At 43.5% G+C, this 23,415-nt stretch overlaps 1 protein-coding gene across 1 annotated transcript in view; it reads right to left on the reverse strand.

The window, feature by feature from the left end:
* Positions 1 to 1,276: 1,276 nt before the first annotated feature.
* The window catches only part of LOC147731658 (nicotinamide N-methyltransferase-like), a 168,682-nt gene continuing 146,543 nt past the window's right edge, over positions 1,277 to 23,415 (reverse strand). The window contains exon 3 of the mRNA XM_086956797.1: positions 1,277 to 1,871. Coding sequence (XP_086812923.1) covers positions 1,433 to 1,871 — 439 coding nt within the window. The 3' untranslated portion in view covers positions 1,277 to 1,432. The remainder of the gene's footprint in view (positions 1,872 to 23,415) is intronic.

Genomic DNA, 23,415 nt, shown 5'->3' on the forward strand with positions numbered 1-23,415 from the left:
ATAGAAAGTTGCAGACTTAATACTTGTGAAGGAATCACATCCTTTGGAGCTAATGACCCAATTTCTTACAGTCATCATATAAGGGAAGTGATACTAGTGGAAGGCAATACAGGCTGGAGACCAGCAAACATATTATTTTGTTGTTTGGTGTTTCTCTAGTGCAGTATTACAGCCCAATTTCCACTTCTACAGATTAGAAGGAGGGATAGCACATTTCCTCGTTTTCTAAGGTGCACATTTTAGAATGTGTGCTGTTTCTACCTGCTTTTCTCCTGATTTGCTAGGCGAAATTATTGAACAGAAGAAATGGATAATCACCATGCAATGGGTGCTCTTGGTCTAATCTCCATGTATGCACAACGTTTTGCAAATGAGTTGGGATAATATGTTGGCATGCACTCATTCATAGCAGTTACGCTTATCATCGTGTAAATGCTTCTTCAGCAAGTAATCCTGGCTAGCAAATACCACCATTACAGTAAACAGGGACTCAACAAGTACAGCAACACAGTTCCTCACAAAAACATAGTACAACATATTTGTAACAGCACATCAGTGTGCAAAAAGAACAACCACAACACAACATGATAACACTAGCCACAGAACAACACCACAAAATCACAAGAAAGCAACATTGTAAGTGTCTGCAGTTGTGTTTTGCGGTGGTATTGTGCTGCGTTATTTTGTTGAGTGAGTCGTGCAGCTGCAATCTCTTGTACTACCGTTTGCAGTACTGTTGAACTGAGCTGTGGTACTCTCCTTTATAGCCATTACTCTGGTGTGGTTTTGCACTGAGGTGTTGGGTTTTGTGGTGATGCCGTGCCTGTACTGCAGTCTGCTACTTAAATGTATACAAATTCTCTTTTCACACATTTGCTTCCATAATGCAGTAGTAAAAGTTACTTGCACCAAAATTGCCCTCCTTAGCACCAAAGCTACGGAGAGCAGCAGACACTCCTCATGATATTAGACTGCATTTCTATCTCTTCTCGTTCACAAGCATTATCTCAAGACAAATAGTTTTACATTGCAATAGCATTTCATCTCACCCTAAAGAAAGACCATTAACCTAAATATTTGTTATTGCTGTAGTACCTTATCTTTAAACTCAATGGAAGTTAATATTAAATAGGCTCTAAAAACTATGAACCAAGTTTCAACCTCTGACATGATAATATCTAGAGAAGCGATAATTGTATAGTTTATGCTACTGAGCAAAGCGTAAAAACAACTGATGGGTTTTTATTTTTAAATCGATTTACAGCCATATAAAAATCATGTGAGACGCCTTTTAATTTGATTTTAGATAAATGCAAACAATTTAGTGCGATATTAAGCAAATCTATAAAGCAGTTCACTGAACATAGCTCAGCAAGGAAGACCAGAGACTTTCGCTTTTTGTTTCAAACTTCGATTATGGTCCCCTATGGAACTATTCCACGACCTTTACTTTATGTGCAAGAATGAACAACTTACTAGAAAAATCGCAGGTCGAATACAAAGTAGTATTACATCTAGGAGTGATATGAAATTCTTTAATGATAAAGCCTGAGTCTATCACAGCCTTTTTCACAAATTCTGCCTCCAAGCATAACATTGGGAATTTGAAGGTCCCGACCATGTAAAAGGTGCATTTAAGGAAAGCAAACATTACGAGACAACCGCCAAGGTTTAGCAGTGATGACATACTTTTCAGGGCCTTGCAATAGGCCATTTCATCCCTGCTCAGAAATTCCAAACAAAATTCACTCAAGATGCAGTCAGCTTGAACACGAAGTCCTGGGGCCACCGGGTAAGATTCAGGAAGTTCGGCTCTCACCACTTCTTTTATGACTTTTTTCATTTTCTCTTCTTTCTCTGTCCATATTTCTCTGTAAACCACAATTACATAATATAATTACCGGCATGCCATTTTTCCTTCTTAACTCTTATCTGCTACTTTTCAAAATATTTTATTGCAATTTACAGAGATAAAATCAGGAACACAGGTAAAAGGCACCTAGTGGGAGTAGAGATGTTAAAGTCTATGATGTTGAATGGCACAACTAAACTATGCCTTACAAATGGTACATTAAGCAGTGTTTTACTTGTTGAAACAGGGCTGAATTCCATATCACATGGCTTAATTCCATATGTCTTGTAGGAGTGTTCGTACTGATGCGGCACAGCGTATATGCCACTTATGGTATGTGAAATACACAATAACCATGTATATTCTTTCGAATTTGCCTCTCTTGGAATGGAAGCATTCGTTAAAAAGATCCTTCAAGCAAAACAACTAAGAGGTAGATCTTTGCACGTTATTAAATTATAAATATAGTGGCCTAATTTATAACTTTTATATCACTCAAAGACAACAGTATCTCAACCTTTACTCAACAAAGAAAAGAAAGATTTAGGTTATTCTATATTCCTTTGCACTGATTCAAAGTATTCACAAAAATAACTTGATGTTTGAGTAAATCTACATGTGTGAAGTTGCTCTTATATTTTTTAGTTACTTTACTTCTTTTGGCTATTCACCAATCCCAAGTTTAAATTTACTCACAAGTGTAGACTTCCATGTACCCAGCCCCTGGAATAGGGATTGGAGTCAGTAACAATCTCAAATATATTGGTAAATTTACTACTAGTAGTGATTTTCCAACCGTGTTTTATATTCCGCACAATTGACGGAGACCTACACAATCAGGAAAGAGATCTTCCAATGAGTGAAAAATTGGTTTGTTGGTTGAGTGAGGTGTTAACCCTCCTCAAGCAACAGCCACAATCCTTATCAGGATGAACCACAAAAGTCACTAAATTAAACTGTGCATAACCCTCCGGGAGCTTGGCACAAAAGCAACTAGGCTTAACTTAGAGGCAATGTGTAAAGTAGGAGCAACAAACAATCAGCAATATATTGAAAACACAACACAAGAAAAATCATAAATCAATTAAAAAAATAGAGTACATTTTAATAAACTATTTGACACCAAAACGGCCATGTAAAAAAATAAAAATAAAAAGTTCCACAGGGCCTGATACCCATTTGGGGAAAGACTGCTGAACAGGGTTTGCTGCTGCGGAAAAGAATGTCAGTCAGGCCACGGAATCAGACCTTACTGGTGATACAAGACCTCTGACCTTCTGGTCAGGGACTTGCTCTCGCCCCGCAACTCTGCTCCTAAGTGTCACTGCTCAGGCACTGTGCTCTGCTTCCCAGGTGGGTGTTGAGGCCCTTCACCACCCACAGGCTCCTGTCTGTGCCTCATTCCCTGGTGGTCCAGTTGGGGAGCCTTGCTCTTCTGCTGGCCCTTCCTGCTGCCCCCGTGGCCCCTCCCCTCACCGGTTCCCGCCTCCCGCATCGCAGCTGCTCTTCCCTCCCCCTCCCCTCCTTAATGGCAGCCGCTGCGCGGCCGCACCCAAGGCACGTCAAAGGCAAGCCTGTCTGCTCCCAACCACGACCAGCACCAGGAACCCTGGATCTATGACTCTCCACTGCTACAACTCCGCCGCCCTCCTCACACTCAACCCCAGAAGAAACAACTACTGCCAGAGATCGACGCCGAACACCACCCAAGTTCTCCACCTACACTGCCGACAATCCTTCATTATCAACAGCCCACCCACAATCACTGAAGCCACGTCGGACTCCTGCATCACCAAAGCCCTGACGTGCATACTCCTCAACATGCGCTCTCTCCACAGACACGACACGTTGATCTGGGACCTGCTCGACACCATTTCACCAGACATCACCTTCTTCACAGAAACATGGACCAACGCCACCTCTGCCCGACACTGCCACCGCCATCCCAAAAAGATACAAGATCCAAAGAAAGGACCGCCCCAACAACCAAGGAGGAGGACTCACCATTGCAGACAAGAGCTCCCTTCAACTCTCCAACTTCAGCACAAACAACCCCCTTTCCAACACAGAGCACCTCCACTTACAGATCCAAACCAGCCCCAGAACAACGCTGCAAGGGACCCTCGTCTGCAGACCCCTGACCATCACATCTTCTCTGCCACCACCATTGCTGACTTCGTCGCACCCCACGCCATCTCCTCCATGGACTACATACTTATCGGAGACCTAACCTTCCACCTTGACAACTGCAGCAACACCAACTCCACCACCCTCCTTGACAACCTGGACAACCTCAGACTGAAGCAGCTCGTCACAACCCCCACCCACAGAGCCAGACACACCCTCAACCCTATATTCGCAGGAGGGACTAACATCCACTTCAGCCACACCATGCAGCCCCTCTGGACAGACCACCACTGTGTAAACTTCACCTTCACCACCACCACCGCACCCAAACATGCTCCTTGCCTGCCACAAAGGAACTGGAGCAAGATCACAGAGGAACACCTCAACACCACCCTCCTCCATGACCACCCCTCTGCCACGACCAACGCCAACTCCACAGCCAAAGAACTACACCTCTGGATCGCCAGCTGACAAGCTCACACCCCTCTGTCACCCTGCCAAACAATGCCCCATGAAGGCCGCCTGGTTCACCACCTATCTCCAAGAAGCCAGGCACTCCTGCAGACACCTCGAGAAGCTCTGGTGGAACAGGAAGACCATCGAAGACCAGAACAATTACAGGAATGCCATGAATGAATATCACCTGTGCCTAAGAGCCCCCAAAGTGGACCTTTATCAAGAAAAAAATCCATACCAACGCAAGTAACACAAAATAACTCTTCAACATCATATAGCTGTTCACCAAACTCCCCTGTGAAGCCACGGACATCTCACCATCTCAGGATCTCTGCAACAAGCTCAGCTCCTACTTCTACCTGAAAATCAATGCCCTCTCCGAAAACCTCAGTGAACAGACTCCAGACACCATGCCCCTCTCCACCACCGACAATCAGCCGACCATCACCACCTGGAAACCTGCCACCACTGAAGACACCGCCATGACCATCAAAAACACCCACTCAGGAGCCTCCACTGACCCCTGCCCACCCCACATCTACCACAGAGCCGCTGCAGCGATAGCACCCGAACTAGGCCGGACCATCAACGCCTCCCTCTAATCTGGCATCGTCCCTGATGACTGGAAGCAGGCAGAGGTCAAGCCCCTCCTCAAGAAACCCTCGGCCGATCCGACGCACCTGAAAAACTACCGGTCCATCTCTCTTCTTCCCTTTGCAGCCAAAGTCACAGAGAGATTCATTAATGCCCAGCTGACCACCTTCATCAAAGAGAACGCCATCCTCGACTCCTCCCAGTCCGGATTTCGTAGCAAACACAGCACCAAGACCAACCTCCTTGCAGCCACAGATGACATCCGCATGCTACTCGACCAGGGCCGCAATGTGGCCCTCATTGTACTAGACCTCTCCGCAGCCTTCAACACCGTCTCATACTGCACTCTCACAGCCAGACTCCATGAGACCAGTATATGAGGAACTGCCCTCGACTGGATCCGCTCCTTTCTCTCTGGCAGAACCCAAATGATCAGACTCCCTCACTTCCTCTTTGAACCTACAAAGATCAGCTGTGGAGTACTCCAAGGATCCTCACTCAGCCCCACGCTCTTCAGCATCTACATGGCCCCCCTCGTCACCATCCTCAGACAGCATGGGCTCAGCATAGAATATTACGCAGATGATACCCAGTTCATCCTCTCTCATGAAGAACCCCGAAGACCCCAGACTCAGCTTCCATGAAGGAATGAAAGATGTTGCAGCCTAAATGGGCAACAGCTGCTTAAAACTGGACTCATAGAAGACAGAGGTCCTCGTCCTCGGACCCTCCCCCCACTGTGTGGGACAGATCCTGGTGACCCCCTTCGCTCAGAAACCCACCCACCCCGGTGGACCACGCCTGGAACCTCTGCATCATTCTAGACTCCTCCCTCACCTTGACCTGGCAGATCAACGCCGTCGCCTCCTCCTGCTTCAACTCCCTCTGAATCCTCCGCAAGACCTTCAAGTGGATCACCCCTGAATGCAGTAAAACCGTCACCCACACACTCATAACCAGCAGACTGGACTGCGGCAACTCCCGATTTGCCGGCATCAACAAAACCCTGCTACACAAGCCACAAACCATCCAGCACACCTCTGCCAGACTCTTCCTTGGAACCCCACGGCACAAGCACATGACCCAGCACCTACGAGACCTTCACTGGCACCCCATCAAGCAGAGAGTAACCTTCAAGCTACTCACCCACACCTACAAATCCCTCCATAACATCAGACCCAAATACCTCTGTCGTATTTTGACGATGGCTAGGTTAGCGCTTAGCTTTGCTACACGTTTCTTGCTTAAATTGGCTATACATAGAAACGCCATTTTATATGTAGCGGCGGCCATCTTAGATCATGAGCGGCCTCGTGGCCAGCGTGCCCTTTAGTCCTTTGTCCGTTCCACTGACCACTCGAGTCTGCCCAGCAACAGGCTATTTTTAGTATTGGTCAAGCTCACACATGCGCAGTTCGCACTGACCAGTCACTCCTTAGGAATGTGCCGCAAACTGACCAGTGGGTTTGAAACCCTCCAATGAGCTGGCAGTGTTCCAAAGCATGCCCTTATATGTACATAATGTTCTGTAACTTTGTGCCGCTTGTTCGTTTTATTACCTGTAGAATTGTATAAAAGAGGGGGTCACACCGATGTTCGGTGTGATACCTCTTGCATTACCGAAGGGTGCTGTATGAGTGTACCACCACCCCATGGGGTCTTAATAAACTTGTTCTTTGACTTTTACAGTTTCCGTGCCAACAGTTCTTCCAATGTATGTGAGTTATCTTCGGAACATGTAGGCCTTGGGAACCCGATACAACAAATTGGCGACCACAAAGGGACTCATCGGCGACTCGGATGCCCGAAGGAGAGGTCGTGACGAAGGTTTGGACACTCGCCATGGACGCGCGCTGCCACTAAGTGACCCGAGTCTTGGCACCCACGGTGTTTTTTCCTTTCCTTCCGATCTGACCTTCCAGGTGGCGCCGGTCTCCGACTGAGTTTCGATCGTCTGTGTTGCTGGATAAAGTGCCGTTTGGCTGATTTGATTAAAAGACCTTGGCAGTTGGAATCTGGACCTTTGAAAGTTTGGGTAAGATTTGCGATCGGTAAGGTAGTCTACGGACGCTTACTGAAGTTCTATGATTTGTGATCGGTAAGGTAGTTCTCGGACGTTTGCCGAAATTCTGTGACCTATGATTTTGATTTGAGTTAGCTAACATTTGTGAACTTGTGAATTTGTGAATTTGTGAACTTTGAATCTATATGTGTAGTGCACTTCACATAGGCAGGCATGTAGAGATGTTTCTCTAACTTTGTTTTTTTCCTCTGAGCGGCACATTTGTGTGAAGTACTGTAAGTGCCATTTTATACGGTGTCACGCTTTCGTGATACTCTTTGAACATGCCTGTTTTCAGCACGCTTCGAGGGATGTGCTGTCTTGGAAATGGTACCACAATTAGGTTAGCGGAATCACAGCCGGCTCCCCCAGAGGGAACACCAAATCGCGAAATGTACATTAAACATGGCCTTCCCCCTATAATGTACAGTAAACTCTGGCATAAGTATACCAAGTCGGATCCTGAATTGCAATGGCCACTACATGGGTCGTTCGATTTGCAAAAAGTACAGTTTGTGGAGCAATGTCTGTTTCAACGCAGGTCTAGACAAAACATGTTTGATTGTGTGCGAATGTGGGAGAAAGCGGTGCGTGAGCGAATGAAACGTGAAGTTGCCTTGGCGGACAAAGAGCAGCGCAAGGCTGCTCGGGATAAGGCTTTACAGCTTGAGGAAAAAGAGGCTCAGGAGAAAAGAGAGAGGGAGGAACGGGAACGTAAATTGCAAACGACGGGTCAATTCCCTATTCGTCGACCGCTTTATCCTGTCCTTAATAATGAAATTGATGATTTTTCATTGCTAGATCGGTCACTGCCTCCGTATGTTTCGCCAACGGCTCCAGCTGAAGATTCAGGTGATGATGGGCAGGATAAGTCGGAAAAGAAGGGTATAACTGCTCTCAGGTTTACCACAGAGAGGTCCGCGCATTTACGTAGTTGGGCTCGTAAAGTGAATAAGAATTGTGTTTCACAGGCTGAGGTGGTTGCGGAGAGGAGTAGGTGGACGGATCATGAATTACTGTATTTTCTGTCTAATTTGGCGGATGAAGTTGTTGCCGCGTATCGTCAACTTTCAGATACGTTTGAACCTAAAGCTGTGTCAGTATGTCGTGAGAATTTGGATAAAGGTGTATTTGATCTTGCAGATGTTGATGACCTTTTCAAGCAACTGATCCAGCTGCGAGATGAAACAACCAGATTGCGGGAGGAGCGGAAAAGGAAGCAAAAGGAGTCCGAGTCGGAGAATAGCGAGCAGATTAAGGAGTGTTCTCTCCGGGGTTCAGATAAGAATTCTGCAATGCATGTTATGCCTATGCGTGAAGCTGCGCCTTTGTATGTTCCACCGAAAGGGGAAGGTACAGATGATGATAGAAGGTCAAAAGATGCGAAGGGGTATTTTGTATATAATTGGGTGTATACGCCTTGGAATAGAGCGGATGTTATGGCACTGAAAAATTCTTTACCTGATCTTCGTAAGAATCCGGCAGCATTCTACGAGGGGGTGGAAGGGGCTATTTCATCTTGTGTGATGACTCTGGTTGATATAGATTTGTTCTTTGGGTTAATACTTCCGCCTGATATGTGGAGACAAATTCGTAAGAATAATGATGAAACAGTGCTAGGGGGTACATGGAAAGAGATTAATGAAGCTGATTTAGAAAGGAAACCAGCATGCAAACCTTGTCAGTTGATTTTAGACCTTCCAGCGGCTATTTTGACTAAATTAAAAACGCTCGTTCCTTCTAAAAAGATCGATTGGACTATGTTAGCTTCGTGCAAACAAAAGCCTGATGAAACGGTTTCAGATTTCTTTACACGCTTCGAGGAGGCATTCCATGATTATAGTGGTCAATCGTTAACAGACGATACAGGTCGGCATTTGTTTGTAGATAAGTATGTGACTAATCTCCTACCGGAGATTGCAAAACGATTGAAAACGAGTGAAAGTTCCTGGGCCACGGCGACCCCTGCGTCTTTGTTAACGATGGCTCAGTATTATGAGCGGCAGGAGATAGAGGCTAAAGAGAGTGTTGATAAGAAAGCGAAAGAATTGAAGACGAAGGTGATGTTGGCACAGGTCCGTGGGACTCAGTATAGAGGGAGTGATAGAGGAAGACGAGGTGGAGGTACTACGTCGTATGGTCGTACGGATATAGCGGAGGATCAGTGTGCCGACTGTAAGGAGTTTGGGCATTGGGCTGATGATTGTCCGGTACTTCGTGAGCAGCGTAGTCAGCGTGGTCGAGGAGGTGGTAGGTCGAGAGGAGGTTATACGGGAGCAAGAGGTGGCGGAAGTGATCGTGGAAGGGTTGAGGACAGGGGCCGTGGCCAGGATGAACGAAACACGTTTGATAGACGGAATCAATATCAGATTTCGGAGGGTGAGAATGTGGAACACCAAGATTATGTACATGCATAGGACTGCGTAGGATGGGGTGCGGAACCAATTGAAGTGCCTGTAGATCAGGAGGGTCCATATGTAACAGCGGGTATTTTGGGTTCTACTGATCAATTCCTAGTTGACACCGGAGCTACCCGTAGCGCTTTGTCTAAAAGGTTGGTTCCGAGGGCTCCCCTGTCTGGCGAAATGATTACATGTGTAGGGTTTGATGGCACACCCTCCCCTAGCCCATTGTCAAAACCCCTAGCGCTTTGTCTCGACAAATTTTTTAGTTTTGGCCAATTTTTGTTATCGCCCTATACACCAGATAATATTCTGGGCATTGATTTGCTTAAATATTTTCGAGCAACGATACGGTGCGCTCCGGAGGGAGTGCGTGTCATTCTCAATGACAATTATCCTGACCCAAATAGGTTTTATACTATACAAGACATTTCAGCTTTGGCCTCTCTCCCGCACACGTTATGGGCGACCTCAGACACGGATGTGGGAGAGATGCGTATTCCACCTATTCACATTACTGTTAAGGAAGGGGCTTCTCTGCCACGTGTGCCACAGTATAAGATTTCGAAGGATGGAGAAATTGCCCTGACACATATTGTCCAAGATCTGATTGCGGCTGGGGTGGTAGAAGAGGTTTCTTACAATGTTTGTAATAGTCCTATTCTGCCGATTCTGAAGAGAGATACTGACGACAAAATTTATCGGTTTATTATTGACTTGAGAGAGATCAACAAAATTGTCGTTCCCCAATACCCGGTGGTGTCCGATATTACGACTTTGCTTACGATGGTTCCACCAACGGCTACGACCTTTAGTGTAATTGATTTGAAGAATGCTTTCTTTTCTATTCCTGTCCATCCCGACAGCAGATACCTGTTTGGCTTTACGTCAAATAATAAATCGTATAGATTTTGTCGTGTTCCTCAAGGGTACACTGAGAGCCCGAGTATCTACAGCCAGGCTTTGAAAAGACAGCTTGACTCTTTTGAGTTGCAATCGGGGGTTGTCCTTATCCAATATGTGGATGACCTCCTGCTTGCCGCTGACTCTTATGCACAATGTGAAGAAAGTACGATTGCGCTGCTTTCTTTTCTGGCACAGAATAATCATAAAGTTTCCAAGAAAAAGCTTCAATATTGTAGACCCAAGGTGACCTACCTCGGTCATCTTTTGTCTAAGGAGGGGCGTGCATTGGCATCAGATCGAATTCAAGCAATTTTAGACACACCAGTCCCCCGCACGCAGAGAGATGTACGTGCCTTCATAGGGTTGACGTCCTTTTGTAGACAATGGATCATGGGTTTTTCACACATTATAAAGCCCTTGCTAGCGTTACTGTCCAAAGCTACACCAATGCCCCTTGAATGGACAGATGAATGTCAGAATGCTTTTGAACAGTTGAGACAGGCCCTTTGTTCTGCACCCGTGTTAGGCACACCAGACTACACGAAACTTTTTACATTGTACGTGCACGAGAATGATGGGTGCGCGTTGTCAGTGTTAGTGCAAGTACACGGGGACAAGCAGAGACCATGTGCGTATTTCTCTGCTATTCTTGATCCTGTAGCACGAGGATTGCCTGGGTGTTTCCGAGCGGTAGCAGCAACAGCAGTAGCCATACGGCAGAGTGAGGGAATAGTGTTATCACATAAACTGCTGGTGTTAGTTCCTCACGCAGTAGATGCCCTGCTAAACCAAACAAAAACCCAATATCTCACGAGTGCACGTTTAACAGGATATGAGCTTACACTGTTGGCGCCACATATTACACTGAAAAGATGTGCTACTCTGAACCCTGCCACTTTATTGCCCTATCCGGCCGAGGAGGGTCAGGAAGAAAAACATCACGACTGTGTTTTCCTGACCGAGGAACAGACAAAGGGTCGTATCGACTTACAGGATATGCCACTTCCAGATGTGGATGGGGAACTGTGGGTCGATGGATCGTGTTTAAGGCTGCCAGATGGCACGACTTCCGCAGCTTATGCGATCACGACACTTAAGACAGTGGTGGAAACAGCTAGAATACCACAGAAATCGGCTCAGGCAGCAGAGCTGATAGCCTTAACAAGAGCCTGCGAATTGAGCGCTGGTTTATGTGTGAACATATACACAGACAGCCGGTATGCCTTCGGAGTAGCGCATGACTTTGGGCTACTCTGGAGAGAACGTGGGTTTCTGACTTCTCATGGAGAACACATTATGCACGGAGAACTGGTGCGTGATCTCCTAAATGCGTTGCTTTGTCCAAAGAAGGTAGCGATCATAAAATGTAGCGCCCACAAGAAGATCACTGATAAAGTGGGTCAGGGAAATGCCTTTGTGGATAGCATAGCAAGACAAATGGCTATGTTTCGAACTGACTCCCCCATGTACGTGACAAAGTCTCAAGCTGAACGATGGAATGATGCTAGAGCTGAGATATTAGATATTCAGAAATCAGCTACTGAAGCTGAACTTGCGGCATGGGCAGTAGATGGGGTGCTAGATGATGAAGGGTGTTGGAGAAGCAAAGACATGGAGAAATGGAAATTGCCTGCAGCTTACTTGCAGGTGATGGTCCAAATGGCACATGGGTTGGCACACGTGGGGGCTCTTGCAATCACTCGACTGTTGACACGAGTTTGGGAGCATCCGGAGATTGCTAATACTGCTAAGAGAGTAGTGCAGACCTGTCTGATATGCTTGCAGCACAACCCTGGAAAGGGGACCCATACTCCGAAAGGAGGGTTCGTTCCACCTTCTGCACCATTCGAGGTACTCCAAATGGATTATATCCAGCTTGAGCGCTGCAATAACCTGAAGTATGTTTTAGTGGTGGTATGTGCTTTTAGCAAATGGGTTGAGGCTTTCCCCACGAAAGACAATACTGCTTTGACAACAGCTAAGGTTTTGCTCAAAGAGTACTTCCCTCGATTTGGAATTTGCAAATATCTGTGGAGCGACAATGGGCCTCATTTTGTCGGGAAAATTGTGGAATATGTGTTGAAGGGGTTAGGGATTCAGCAGAAGTTTCATGCTGTGTTCCACCCTCAATCTGCAGGTCTTGTCGAGCGGTACAATGCCACGTTGAAATTAAAACTGGCCAAGATCGTGGCGTCCACGTCATTAAAATGGCCGGACGCCTTACCGCTAGCATTGCTCTCCCTCAGATCAATACCCCATTCTCGAACGGGCCTCACACCATATGAAGTGGTGTTCGGAAGGCCGATGAATATCTGGGGGGTGCCTAAGCCGCGATTGATACATGATGTGCCTTGTGTAATGATGAATGACTATTTGGCACGATTAACAAATGATTTGCTTTCTATTCATCAACAGGTTCGAGAAGCGCTCCCTGACAACTCTACTGGAGAGGGCCATGATCTTCGTCCTGGGGATTTTGTGATGATTCGGTCGTTTGAGAGGACGAATAGCTTGGAACCGAGGTGGCGTGGCCCCGAGCAAGTCCTCCTCGCTACTCGGACAGCTGTACGAGTGACCAACAGGAAGCGGTGGATACACTCAACCCACTGCCGTCGTGTCTCTCCTGATCTGGCAAATCCTGTTGTGTTGACCGATTATAAAGAGATTTTGGAAAAGGAAAAGAGCCCAGCTGTGACGTCGGCCGAAGTTGAGGGAGCCTTCCCGGACCACACTGCTTCTGGACGAGAGCGCTACAATCTACGGCCACGATAAAGAAGAGTTTCTTTTTGTGTTTTTTATGACTGGTTGGTTACCGCTCCAGGTTTGTGAAACGGAAACTGGGAATTCCAAGGGGGGGGGATCAGTTCTGCCAGTGTAGCGACACCCGTCTTGGCCCGGAGAAGAAAACAACGGCTACCTCGGAGTTCAGCACCATATTTTTCTTTTTTTAGGTATACACGCATGTGTATTTGAGACTTTGTGACCAATTTGAACTATTTGAGACTCTGCAAGAACTTTTCTGAACTATGGCATCATCAGCATCACGAGATAAGCGACTCTTGGGTGCCATTCTCTTTGTTTTGACTATTGTGGTGATCGCTGTAATAGCCTGGGTAGTTGAACTTGTGGTACCTGCACGCGAACATTTGCTGCCGACTACCCCGGCCCCATCTGAACATTTTCATTTCACCCTGCCCTATCACGAAGAACGGCACCGACAGACTTATCTGAACAATAGTTTTATTCAGATCTTACATCATACGCACAATATGACAAATACCTCAAATTGCTGGGTGTGTGGGATGTTGCCTGGGCACCAGAAGAAAGGGGGTACTCCACTCATTCCTCTCCTGTTTTCGCATAATGGATCTTGCAATGCCTTGTACACTCTCCTCTTTACTCTGAGATGGCCAACCAAAGGGGGAGTGCTTTTTCGTTTGAATAAATTGTGTCACCATGACCGGGATGGGTATCCACAAGCTGAGGGTACTCGATTCGAATGGGAAGAATACCGCCCTGATAATGTGTCTGCTTCACGAATTTACAGCAATCAGCGAAATATCAATGTATCGAATGCACATGTCATTAATGTTATTGCTACTAAAGCGGATCTATGTATACGCAATAAAGGTGTAATTTCTGTTGGGAAAAGTGAATGCAACACCACACTCACATTTGACAGTCCTAATGGTATATCGTTTGTAACATCCCGCAATACTTACTTCATCTGTGGAACGAAGGGTTATCATCAGCTTCCATTGGGATGGTCAGGCACTTGCTACGTGTCTTTTGTGTTGCCTCCTGTATTCATTGCCCCACCAATGTATCACAATGACTACATTTTATATCATGACTTTGTTTTAAACCGTGCCAAATGCGCTGTTGTTTTAGACGATATTGATCAAACGGACACTACTTTGCAGCTGTATGTGGACTTTAATTTGGGCCTGTTTTCCTTCGTTGGGGCAGCTTTGAACAGTCGAAAGATCCGACGACTGACCCGTGTTGTTGAGGCTGTGGCTAATGATACTGCAATAGCACTTGGAAATATCACTGAAGAAGTACAGATTTCTAGAATTGTTGCGCTCCAGAACCGGATGGTTCTAGATGTAGTGTTAGCTGACCGTGGGGGGGCATGCAGAATTATCGGAAGTAGCTGCTGTGTCTATATACCTGACAATTCACCATTTGTATACGATGCTATCACAAAGCTACATAAGATAGCCGCTGAAATACATCCGGATAATGGTACTTGGACTCTGTCAGGATGGTTCTGGTCAATACTCACCACCTGGGGATGGAAACTGTTAACGATTCTATGTATCATTGTGGGGATTCTGTTCTTTGTATGCTTATGTATCCAATGTGGCCCAGCTTTATGTTCTATGTGCTTATCAGTCTGTGTACCATCGAGACGAGCTCTTGCTCATGACAAAATGATGCTTCATAAAGAAGTAACACAAATAATGTTAATTGATATAGAAGATGAACACCCTGACTATGTCCACTATGAGGTAGCTTCAGCTAAACGCTAAAAGGGTCGTCTGTCGTATTTTGACGATGGCTGGGTTAGCGCTTAGCTTTGCTACACGTTTCTTGCTTAAATTGGCTATACATAGAAACGCCATTTTATATGTAGCGGCGGCCATCTTAGATCATGAGCGGCCTCGTGGCCAGCGTGCCCTTTAGTCCTTTGTCCGTTCCACTGACCACTCGAGTCTGCCCAGCAACAGGCTATTTTAAGTATTGGTCAAGCTCACACATGCGCAGTTCACACTGACCAGTCACTCCTTAGGAATGTGCCGCAAACTGACCAGTGGGTTTGAAACCCTCCAATGAGCTGGCAGTGTTCCAAAGCATGCCCTTATATGTACATAATGTTCTGTAACTTTGTGCCGCTTGTTCGTTTTATTACCTGTAGAATTGTATAAAAGAGGGGGTCACACCGATGTTCGGTGTGATACCTCTTGCATTACCGAAGGGTGCTGTATGAGTGTACCACCACCCCATGGGGTCTTAATAAACTTGTTCTTTGACTTTTACAGTTTCCGTGCCAACAGTTCTTCCAATGTATGTGGGTTATCTTCGGAACATGTAGGCCTTGGGAACCCAATACAACACCTCAGCAAAAGAGTCTTCTTCAACATACCCAAAAGGAACCTCTGCTCCGCCGACCTCGCCCTGGCAGAGATCCCACGCATCCGCAGAACCCGAGCAGGCAGAAGAGCCTTCTCCTAAGTCGCAGCTAAGACCTATAACAAGGTCCCAGTCAACATCAGAAGCTTCCCCACTCTGAACACCTTCAGGAAGGGCCTCAAGACCTGGTTCTTCAAATGATCTGGAGCTGCTAAGCACCTTGAGACCCTCACGGGCGAGTAGCGCACTTTATAAACCCCTGAATGATTGATGGATTGATGCACCTTGGGCAGATGTACAGGCAGGTTGGTCTTGGTCTCCTCTTGGTTCTCACAGTAGTTTTTAGTCAAAACATTTTTCACGTTCCAAGTTTGAGATTTGGGCTATCTAGGCACCTCTAACACCACAACGAAGAGTCCAGACCCGAAGGGCACCACTCCGGGGGGGGGGGAGAGAACTCACTGAGGTTGTGTCCAGGTGTCAGTTTAGGATGGTTTAAGACTTTTCTGTTCCTGAGGCGCTGATCAGGAGGCCAGCCGACTAGCCCTTGAGTCACTCTGGTAGCCCTAGGGTAAAGCAGTGGGACAGGGCTCAAGAAGTAGGGCAAACCTGTGAGGGTTCAAGAGAAAAATGCTTTTTGGCACTGCTCTATTATGGACAGTAAACTTGAAAAAAATTCACATCTCTGGTTCTACTTATTGGATTTTTGTCACTTTTATGTAATTTTAATGGGATTATTTTTGTTGCGTATTCACTTTATTGCTGTTTGAGTGCTGCATAAATATTTTACACAATGCTTATAAATTAAGCCTGGATGCCTTTGTGCAAAGCTACCAGAGGGTGAAGCACAGGCTTACTAAGTGACTTTTGTAGTTCATTCTGATAAGGATTGTGGTTAATATTTGAAGTAGGTTCCCCCCCCACCCCACTGAACCTCCAATTTCTTACTCTTTTCACCTGGGTGAATACCCTACCATTGAAAAATGTGTAAGCTGTAGTAACCAGAGGTTTGATAAAAACATTTAAAACAGGAAAGACACAAAAACTAGGTGGGTGAAGCAAGACCTGCAGAAATAATTAAATATAGAACAAGTAGAGAATGGGGTAGGCTCTCAATTATCAAACTTATCTGGAGTAAACTGTTACTGTAATGTAGTTGTAAATAATCTATTTAAGCTATCTACACTTACTGAGAAAATTGAGCAAAACAGAGAAAAGCCTGTATGAAGAGAACTGTCAGTTCTACTGAGTGCAGTGCAAGCTGATAGAGATATGTCTTAGTCTGCAACAGGTATACTTTAGACCTGTGTGAAATGTTAATTATGCTGGAGTAATTTGAGTAATTTCCACAATTTCAGACTACACTTCTGATGCAAAATTACTGGAAATTTCACAATTAGTCAGTTTGCATAAATATTGAGTAATGTGGCACCAAAGTCCTAGTTATTAAGCGTTATTGACTGATGGCTGCTGCTGTTCATGTTCTGTTGCGATTAGCTCTTCTTTTGTACCGGAAAATGGCTCCAACGTCCATTTTGGATGTGATTGTACAATTCTAGCTAAGAAAATAGTGCTAGATGTAGGGCTCTGGTCATCCCATAGTTTAGTATAATCTCACATATTTTGTGTCATTTGGTGTAATTAAAGTACATCAAATTGTACACCAATCCCTAGGAGATGTGATGTCAACGTCGACATCTGTACTGGTGGACATAATTTACTTTAAATTCCCAAGAACATGCCCAGGAATTGTTACGGTACTGCAAGGCTTTTTAGAAAATGAGTGTATTCCAATCACTCAATGGTTTGGAATCAGATATTCCTGGGAACATAAATGTGGTAATTACAACTATTCATCAAGAAGTGACATTGATTCAGAGCGATTTGTGTATCTAACTATACCAGATTAGAAATCAGTGTAATTCAATAAATGACTGAGCAAATCTGTGCCAAATAATGTATGTCCAAACTGTGGAGAAGAAGTAGTATTGACTTTACATAACAGGAAAAGGAGGTAATATGCTATCTTGATACTGCACAGATATGGAGCTGATGGCACATAACTTAATACTGATCTCACAAACTTAAAAATTGATCAGGTATCAATATGTGGGGTAACATATACCAATGGTGGTATCATTTTACATGAGGGACAGACCATCAGATCAGGTTACTACACAGTCTCTTTAAAGACTAGGTCTGGATAGTCTTACTGTAACAACACTTGTCTTACATTTAGAAACAGATTACCAAGTCTTCTACTTATGCAACAAAAATTCTAAAAAATATATAGTAGTCTGCTTTACACTTAGTATTATATTAAGAGTTATTCAGAATGTTTTGAGTCAAGAAGATGTAAATGAGTCACCACTCAAGGACGCACAACAACAGACTTCATCCTCATTTACTCTTATAAAACAACTCTATACATGCTGACATAAAAGAACATTAAATATTAATTAAATGTATCCTCCCCAAAAAATTGAATACCTAAAATAGTCTTGCTAGGCAGCATGATGATATTATGAGCAACATCTGAATTAGAGTCTAATTTTGTTTTACAACACTACATATGGACTTTTTAAGAAACATTTCCTTTTTGTACAAATGTATTAAACATATAGAGGAACTGATGGCTGATAGATAGTAATGTGCAGTATCTATTCTTTATAGTTTATAGTCTGATATGAACAGTTATTATCTTTTTTTTATTCAAAACAATATTCTCCTCATAGTTCAGGGATGTCAATCATTACATTGAAATGTTAAACATAATGGTTCTTATAAATGGTATATGAATTTACTCATAAAATTTGGCATAGTCTAAACAAAAAATAATTGTTTTATGTATTATGAATATGTCAATATGTTGATTATTACTATCAGACTATTTTACAAAAACTGTTCCTTTAGATGATCAAGCCCATACTATGGATGCCCTCTCTTTTCTGTAAAAGATTGCACGGAAGTCCTACTTTTTCAAACAAGCACAGCCCAGTAGGTGAACAAGTCAGTACTGGCTAGTGCCTTCACTTTGTACTGAACTCATGACAGAGAATACACTCCCTTTATACATGCAAGCCCCATCACTTAGTCATATCCATACTACCCACACTCTGCTCCTTGTTCAACTATCTTTATGGAGACATATTCTCTACAAACACTTAATGCTTTTTTGGTGGCCAAGTTGCTAATGCACAAACCATTTGCCTCTAGACGCTCGAGAATTATTGGATGGGCAAGGCCTTAGCATGCAGTGTTTGCCTTTTACAGAGGTGTTCTCAGAGAGGTGCCTCAGTTCAGACATCCAATCCCCAATATATAGTAAATGCAGTATTATGCACCCTATTCGTCTTGTAGAGAAGTGGACAATGAATTGTATAGGGCTGTTGTTAAAAGGATATTATGATAAAATGCAAATAACAAGTTTTTAATGCCTCATCATGATATTTTATATTTTTGACTACAGAGAAGAATTGAACGAACAACAACTACAGAAGAGGAAATCATGTTTTAAACATGTATATTGAAACTAGTTAATATAATATAAGGCCTTCAGTATTTGAATTAAAATGACTGTCTATGCTTAAAAATGAATGAGAAATCAGCAAATCTGCACTAACAAGAAGAACATATAAAGTACAATTAAGGTGAAATTGGTATGTAATAGTGTACTGCTGCTTTAAGTTTTCTGATGAATGATATAATGTGCTTTACAGGAAATGCTTCTAATATGCACATCATTTGCCTGGACAGGGCAGTACCACAACAAACTTTACAATGCACATCATTTGCCCTGTACAGAGGTCTTTATAGATAGGCCAGTTTTTTTTCCAAGCCCTATTATGCACAGCCTTCGCTTTGTAGAAAGGTCTTTGGGGACAGGCTAGTCGCTTACTAACCTCTACTACACAAAGCCTTTGCCCTTTATAGAGGTCTTTGCAGACAGACCAAAGCCTAGTATACATAGCCTTCACCCTATAAAGAGGTGTTTGTGGACATGACAGTCATTCACTAAACCTTACTACATGCATCTTTGCCCTGTGTAGAGAGAGGTCTTTACAGACAGGCTGTACCTTTCCAAATCCTATCACACTCAGCCTTTGCACTGTAGAGAGGTCTTTGTGGGCAGGCCAGTCCCTTACTAAACTCTATTACGCACAGGGCCTTGTTCACACACTGCAATTTGTTACATATTTTTAGTGCTACAGTGGTACTACAAAACTTACTACAAAGTGATATTTACAAAATTATCTTTTGTAGTAACTTACACTTTTGAGTAAGATTAATATTTGTTGGTGTTCAAAAACTGCATGTTTGTAGTAATTTTCTCTTTTGTAGTGCTGTACACTTTTGTTATTTTCTATTGGAGTGTGTTGTACTACCAGTGGTTGGCTATGTGTAGTCCTAGACTTACTAGAAAACTGTAATCTACTACTTAAGTGCAGTTTGTGAATACCTAAAAGGGTAAACTTACTCAAGGTGTAAACCTAATGAAAAGTGTAAGTTATCTTTGTGAATCAGGCCCATAGTGTTCGCTCTGTACAGAGGTATTTGTGAGCAGGCCAGTCCCTCAGCAAACCTTGCTACTCACAGCTTTCACCTTGTAAACACACACATAATTGCTCACACACACACACATGCTCTGAAGTGCAAACGCACATACACCAAAACCACTCTTGTTGACACTTACACAAACACATATCCTCATAGTCATAAACATATACCACACACTCATACTTTGACATACACTTAAGACACACATGCACACTCACCCATACACACCCTCACACACATATACAGGCACACACTATCACAAACCCATGCAGATAGGAACACACTTTTGTGGTAGCACATACACACATAATCACACACATATACTCAGACATACACACACACACACTTTCGAACATACACACACAGTTAAATACACACTCTGACATACACACACCCACATACGCTCATACATATACATACATACACAGATATAGCCTGACACACTAACACACAGATGCACAGACACACACACACTCACATACACACTTGCACACACACACACAGCATTTTTCAGACTATTTACATATAGAAACATAAAGATACATGTCAAACAATATGATTTATTTCTACTTCTGATCTAAAACAGGTGGTTTTTAAAAGAGATTTTCTTTTTGTTTTTCAACTTTTTTTGTCATCTCTGAAAAATGGGATTTAAATTAAACTTCAAAAAGAGTATCAAAATATGCAGGTTATTATGGAAAATCTTTTTTTACTCTGTGGGACATTTCTGCTCCCTAACACGTTTGTTGCACAAAGAGGTTGACTGCTCTCCAACTACAACAATAGGCTTGCACATCCCAGAGTATATAACCATCCTTGGTATCACAAGTTGATTTCCTGTCCCTAATCCAAATCATCTGTGGTAACAGATTCCCAGGAGCCACAGTTACTGTATACTAAGTTGATGGCTGTTCCCTAGCTTGTTTTCTTTGGGCTCGAGCCAGGTATCATGTGTCAATGGTTCACGTCGGTTTCTACAAGCCTGTGGTACATAGCAATGTTTTTCTAACTATTTCCCCAGCATAATTTTTTGTGGCAGATGTTGCACTCCACTACTCTGTCTACCACATTTTCTTACTGAATGGAATCATGAAGAACTTTCACACCAAGGATTCATTCTTTGGTAGATGAATCTCTTGCTCCTCCTCTTCCACCAGGACCCCTCTCTTCTCGTCTTATGCCATTTTAACACTCCCTTTCGAAACAATTCCCTTACAAAACAATTGTCAAAATAAAACGAGACAGGCTCAGCACTTTAACTGGCAACAGCGAAGCTCTCTATCAAAATGATTTTCAAAGGGGTGGTAATCCTGTAAATGAAGAGAGAGACAGTGATTTTAACCACTCAAAATTGGTGTATGGGCGGGTCATCAGTTTTGAGGACCTCTTGCAATACACCATTAGGACAGCAAAAATAAAAAAAGACAATATTTACACAAAACTCTTAGGAGCTCTTCATACACTGTTCCAGATATTAAACCTCTAAGCCTGCACTTTAATAAAAATGATTCTTTCATAGTAAAAACAACTTTTTAGATATTATGGCTGTCTCCTAGTATGATTGCAAGACTCAGAGCAAGAAGTGGAATCCACTCAAAGTTCCTCTGGGGGCTTTTTATTGGCTATGTGATAGGTGAGATTCTTGTGATATGTTTGTGAGAGAAGTAATGGACCTTGGAAAGGCAGACAAAAAAAACCACAACAATATTTCATAATTTGTTTTTTTCATTACAAATTAAAATAATGTCATTGTAAAATTAAATTAGAAAATTCTTTACAACAATAACAAGAATACAGTGAAAAAACGTAGGCACAGTAATAACATCTTACTTTATGGTAATAAAACCTCTGAAATTCACTGTAAAAAAACGCAGAGGTGAATGTGAAGTTATTGGTAGGGCTAGAAAACAAAACGTAACTTTTGTTAAACAAAAAGTCCCTGGAAAGTCACTCAAAAACTAAAGGTTAAAGGAACGTTATAGTTAGGTGAAAAGTTCAGTCAAAATAAGATTTTTTAAACTTAAAAAAACACTGAAGTTCGCAAGTTATAGTTCTACAAATTAGCTATATTCACTGATTATGACCTCACATATAACATCATTCATTACATGTTGAATTGCATCATTGATGACATCACTGATGGCATCTTTCAAACTACTACTGTTAAATGTATTTTTCAAGTCAATGCAGTATCTCATAAATGTATGTAAGTAGTAAATGGTCAATAATTGTGTAAAGCATAAATTACATGAACATTACTAGGCACAGTCTTCACCCTGTGTCTAATTGTTCACATAGAGCACACTCTCTCCAGACACCTAAGCTCCATTAGGTAGCCACATTACTACTACATACAGTCTTTACCCTAAACCCAACTATTGAAACAGACTTTCCTCTATCCAGTCACCCAAACACTGTTAGAAGTTAAAGCCTCTACTACACATACTCTCCACCCTTTGATCAACCTTTCAGGGAAAGCCCACTATTTCCAGACTCTCAAGGCCCGTTTGTTCGTCAAACCCCTACTACACATATGTACCACGCTGTGCTGAAATTTTCACAGAAAGTTCCCTAACTCCAGATTCTCAAAACCTGTTATGCAGTCAAGCCCTTACTATGCAATCACTGTGTCCCATGGACAACTCTTTATGGAGAGCCCACTCCCTTTACACACCCAAACTCAATTAGGAATCCCCGGCCAGTATCCATTGTGGATTCCAAAGGGACCTGCCCACCTTTTTCTTGTGGGTGCCCCAACCGTATGGCTGCTCCCACATGTACAAAATACATTGAGGGCTGTGGGGGGAGCCCCAGCCAGCACTCCCTCATGTGGTGGGAGCAAACATTCATCTCAGCCCAGGAAATATTTGTTCCCATCTGACGGAACCATTACTGCTCTCACAAGAGGTGGGAGACTTAGATCGAGTGCCTGGGATGGGGTGACCGGGGCCAAACTGTGGCTTGGAAAGTGGGGGCAGTTTGTCGTCCCCAAAAGTAAAAAATAAATCAGCTCCAGGGTATGGGATCCTCAGGGCCCTAATGATTTATGAGTTGAAGTCCTAGGACCTTCAGGAGGCTTTGTTGATGTGGTGGCATTCAATCAGGTTGCATCTTTAGATCTATTAACTCTCTGTGGCTTGATATGTACACAAAGTTGGAACTTTAATTTCTCAAAAACTATTGAATGGATTTTCTCCAATTCACAAAAGCTTGCTTTCTGGATCAAGATCTAGCTTTCTGACAATTTCTGATCAGCCACTTTGGATGTAGCTGTGTATAATTTTCCTATGCAACATTGCATGTGGAAAAAGGATTTTTTTTTC

Source organism: Lissotriton vulgaris, chromosome 2_1 (assembly GCF_964263255.1).
Source record: "Lissotriton vulgaris chromosome 2_1, aLisVul1.2, whole genome shotgun sequence".
In the NCBI taxonomy this organism is placed as follows: domain Eukaryota; kingdom Metazoa; phylum Chordata; class Amphibia; order Caudata; family Salamandridae; genus Lissotriton; species Lissotriton vulgaris.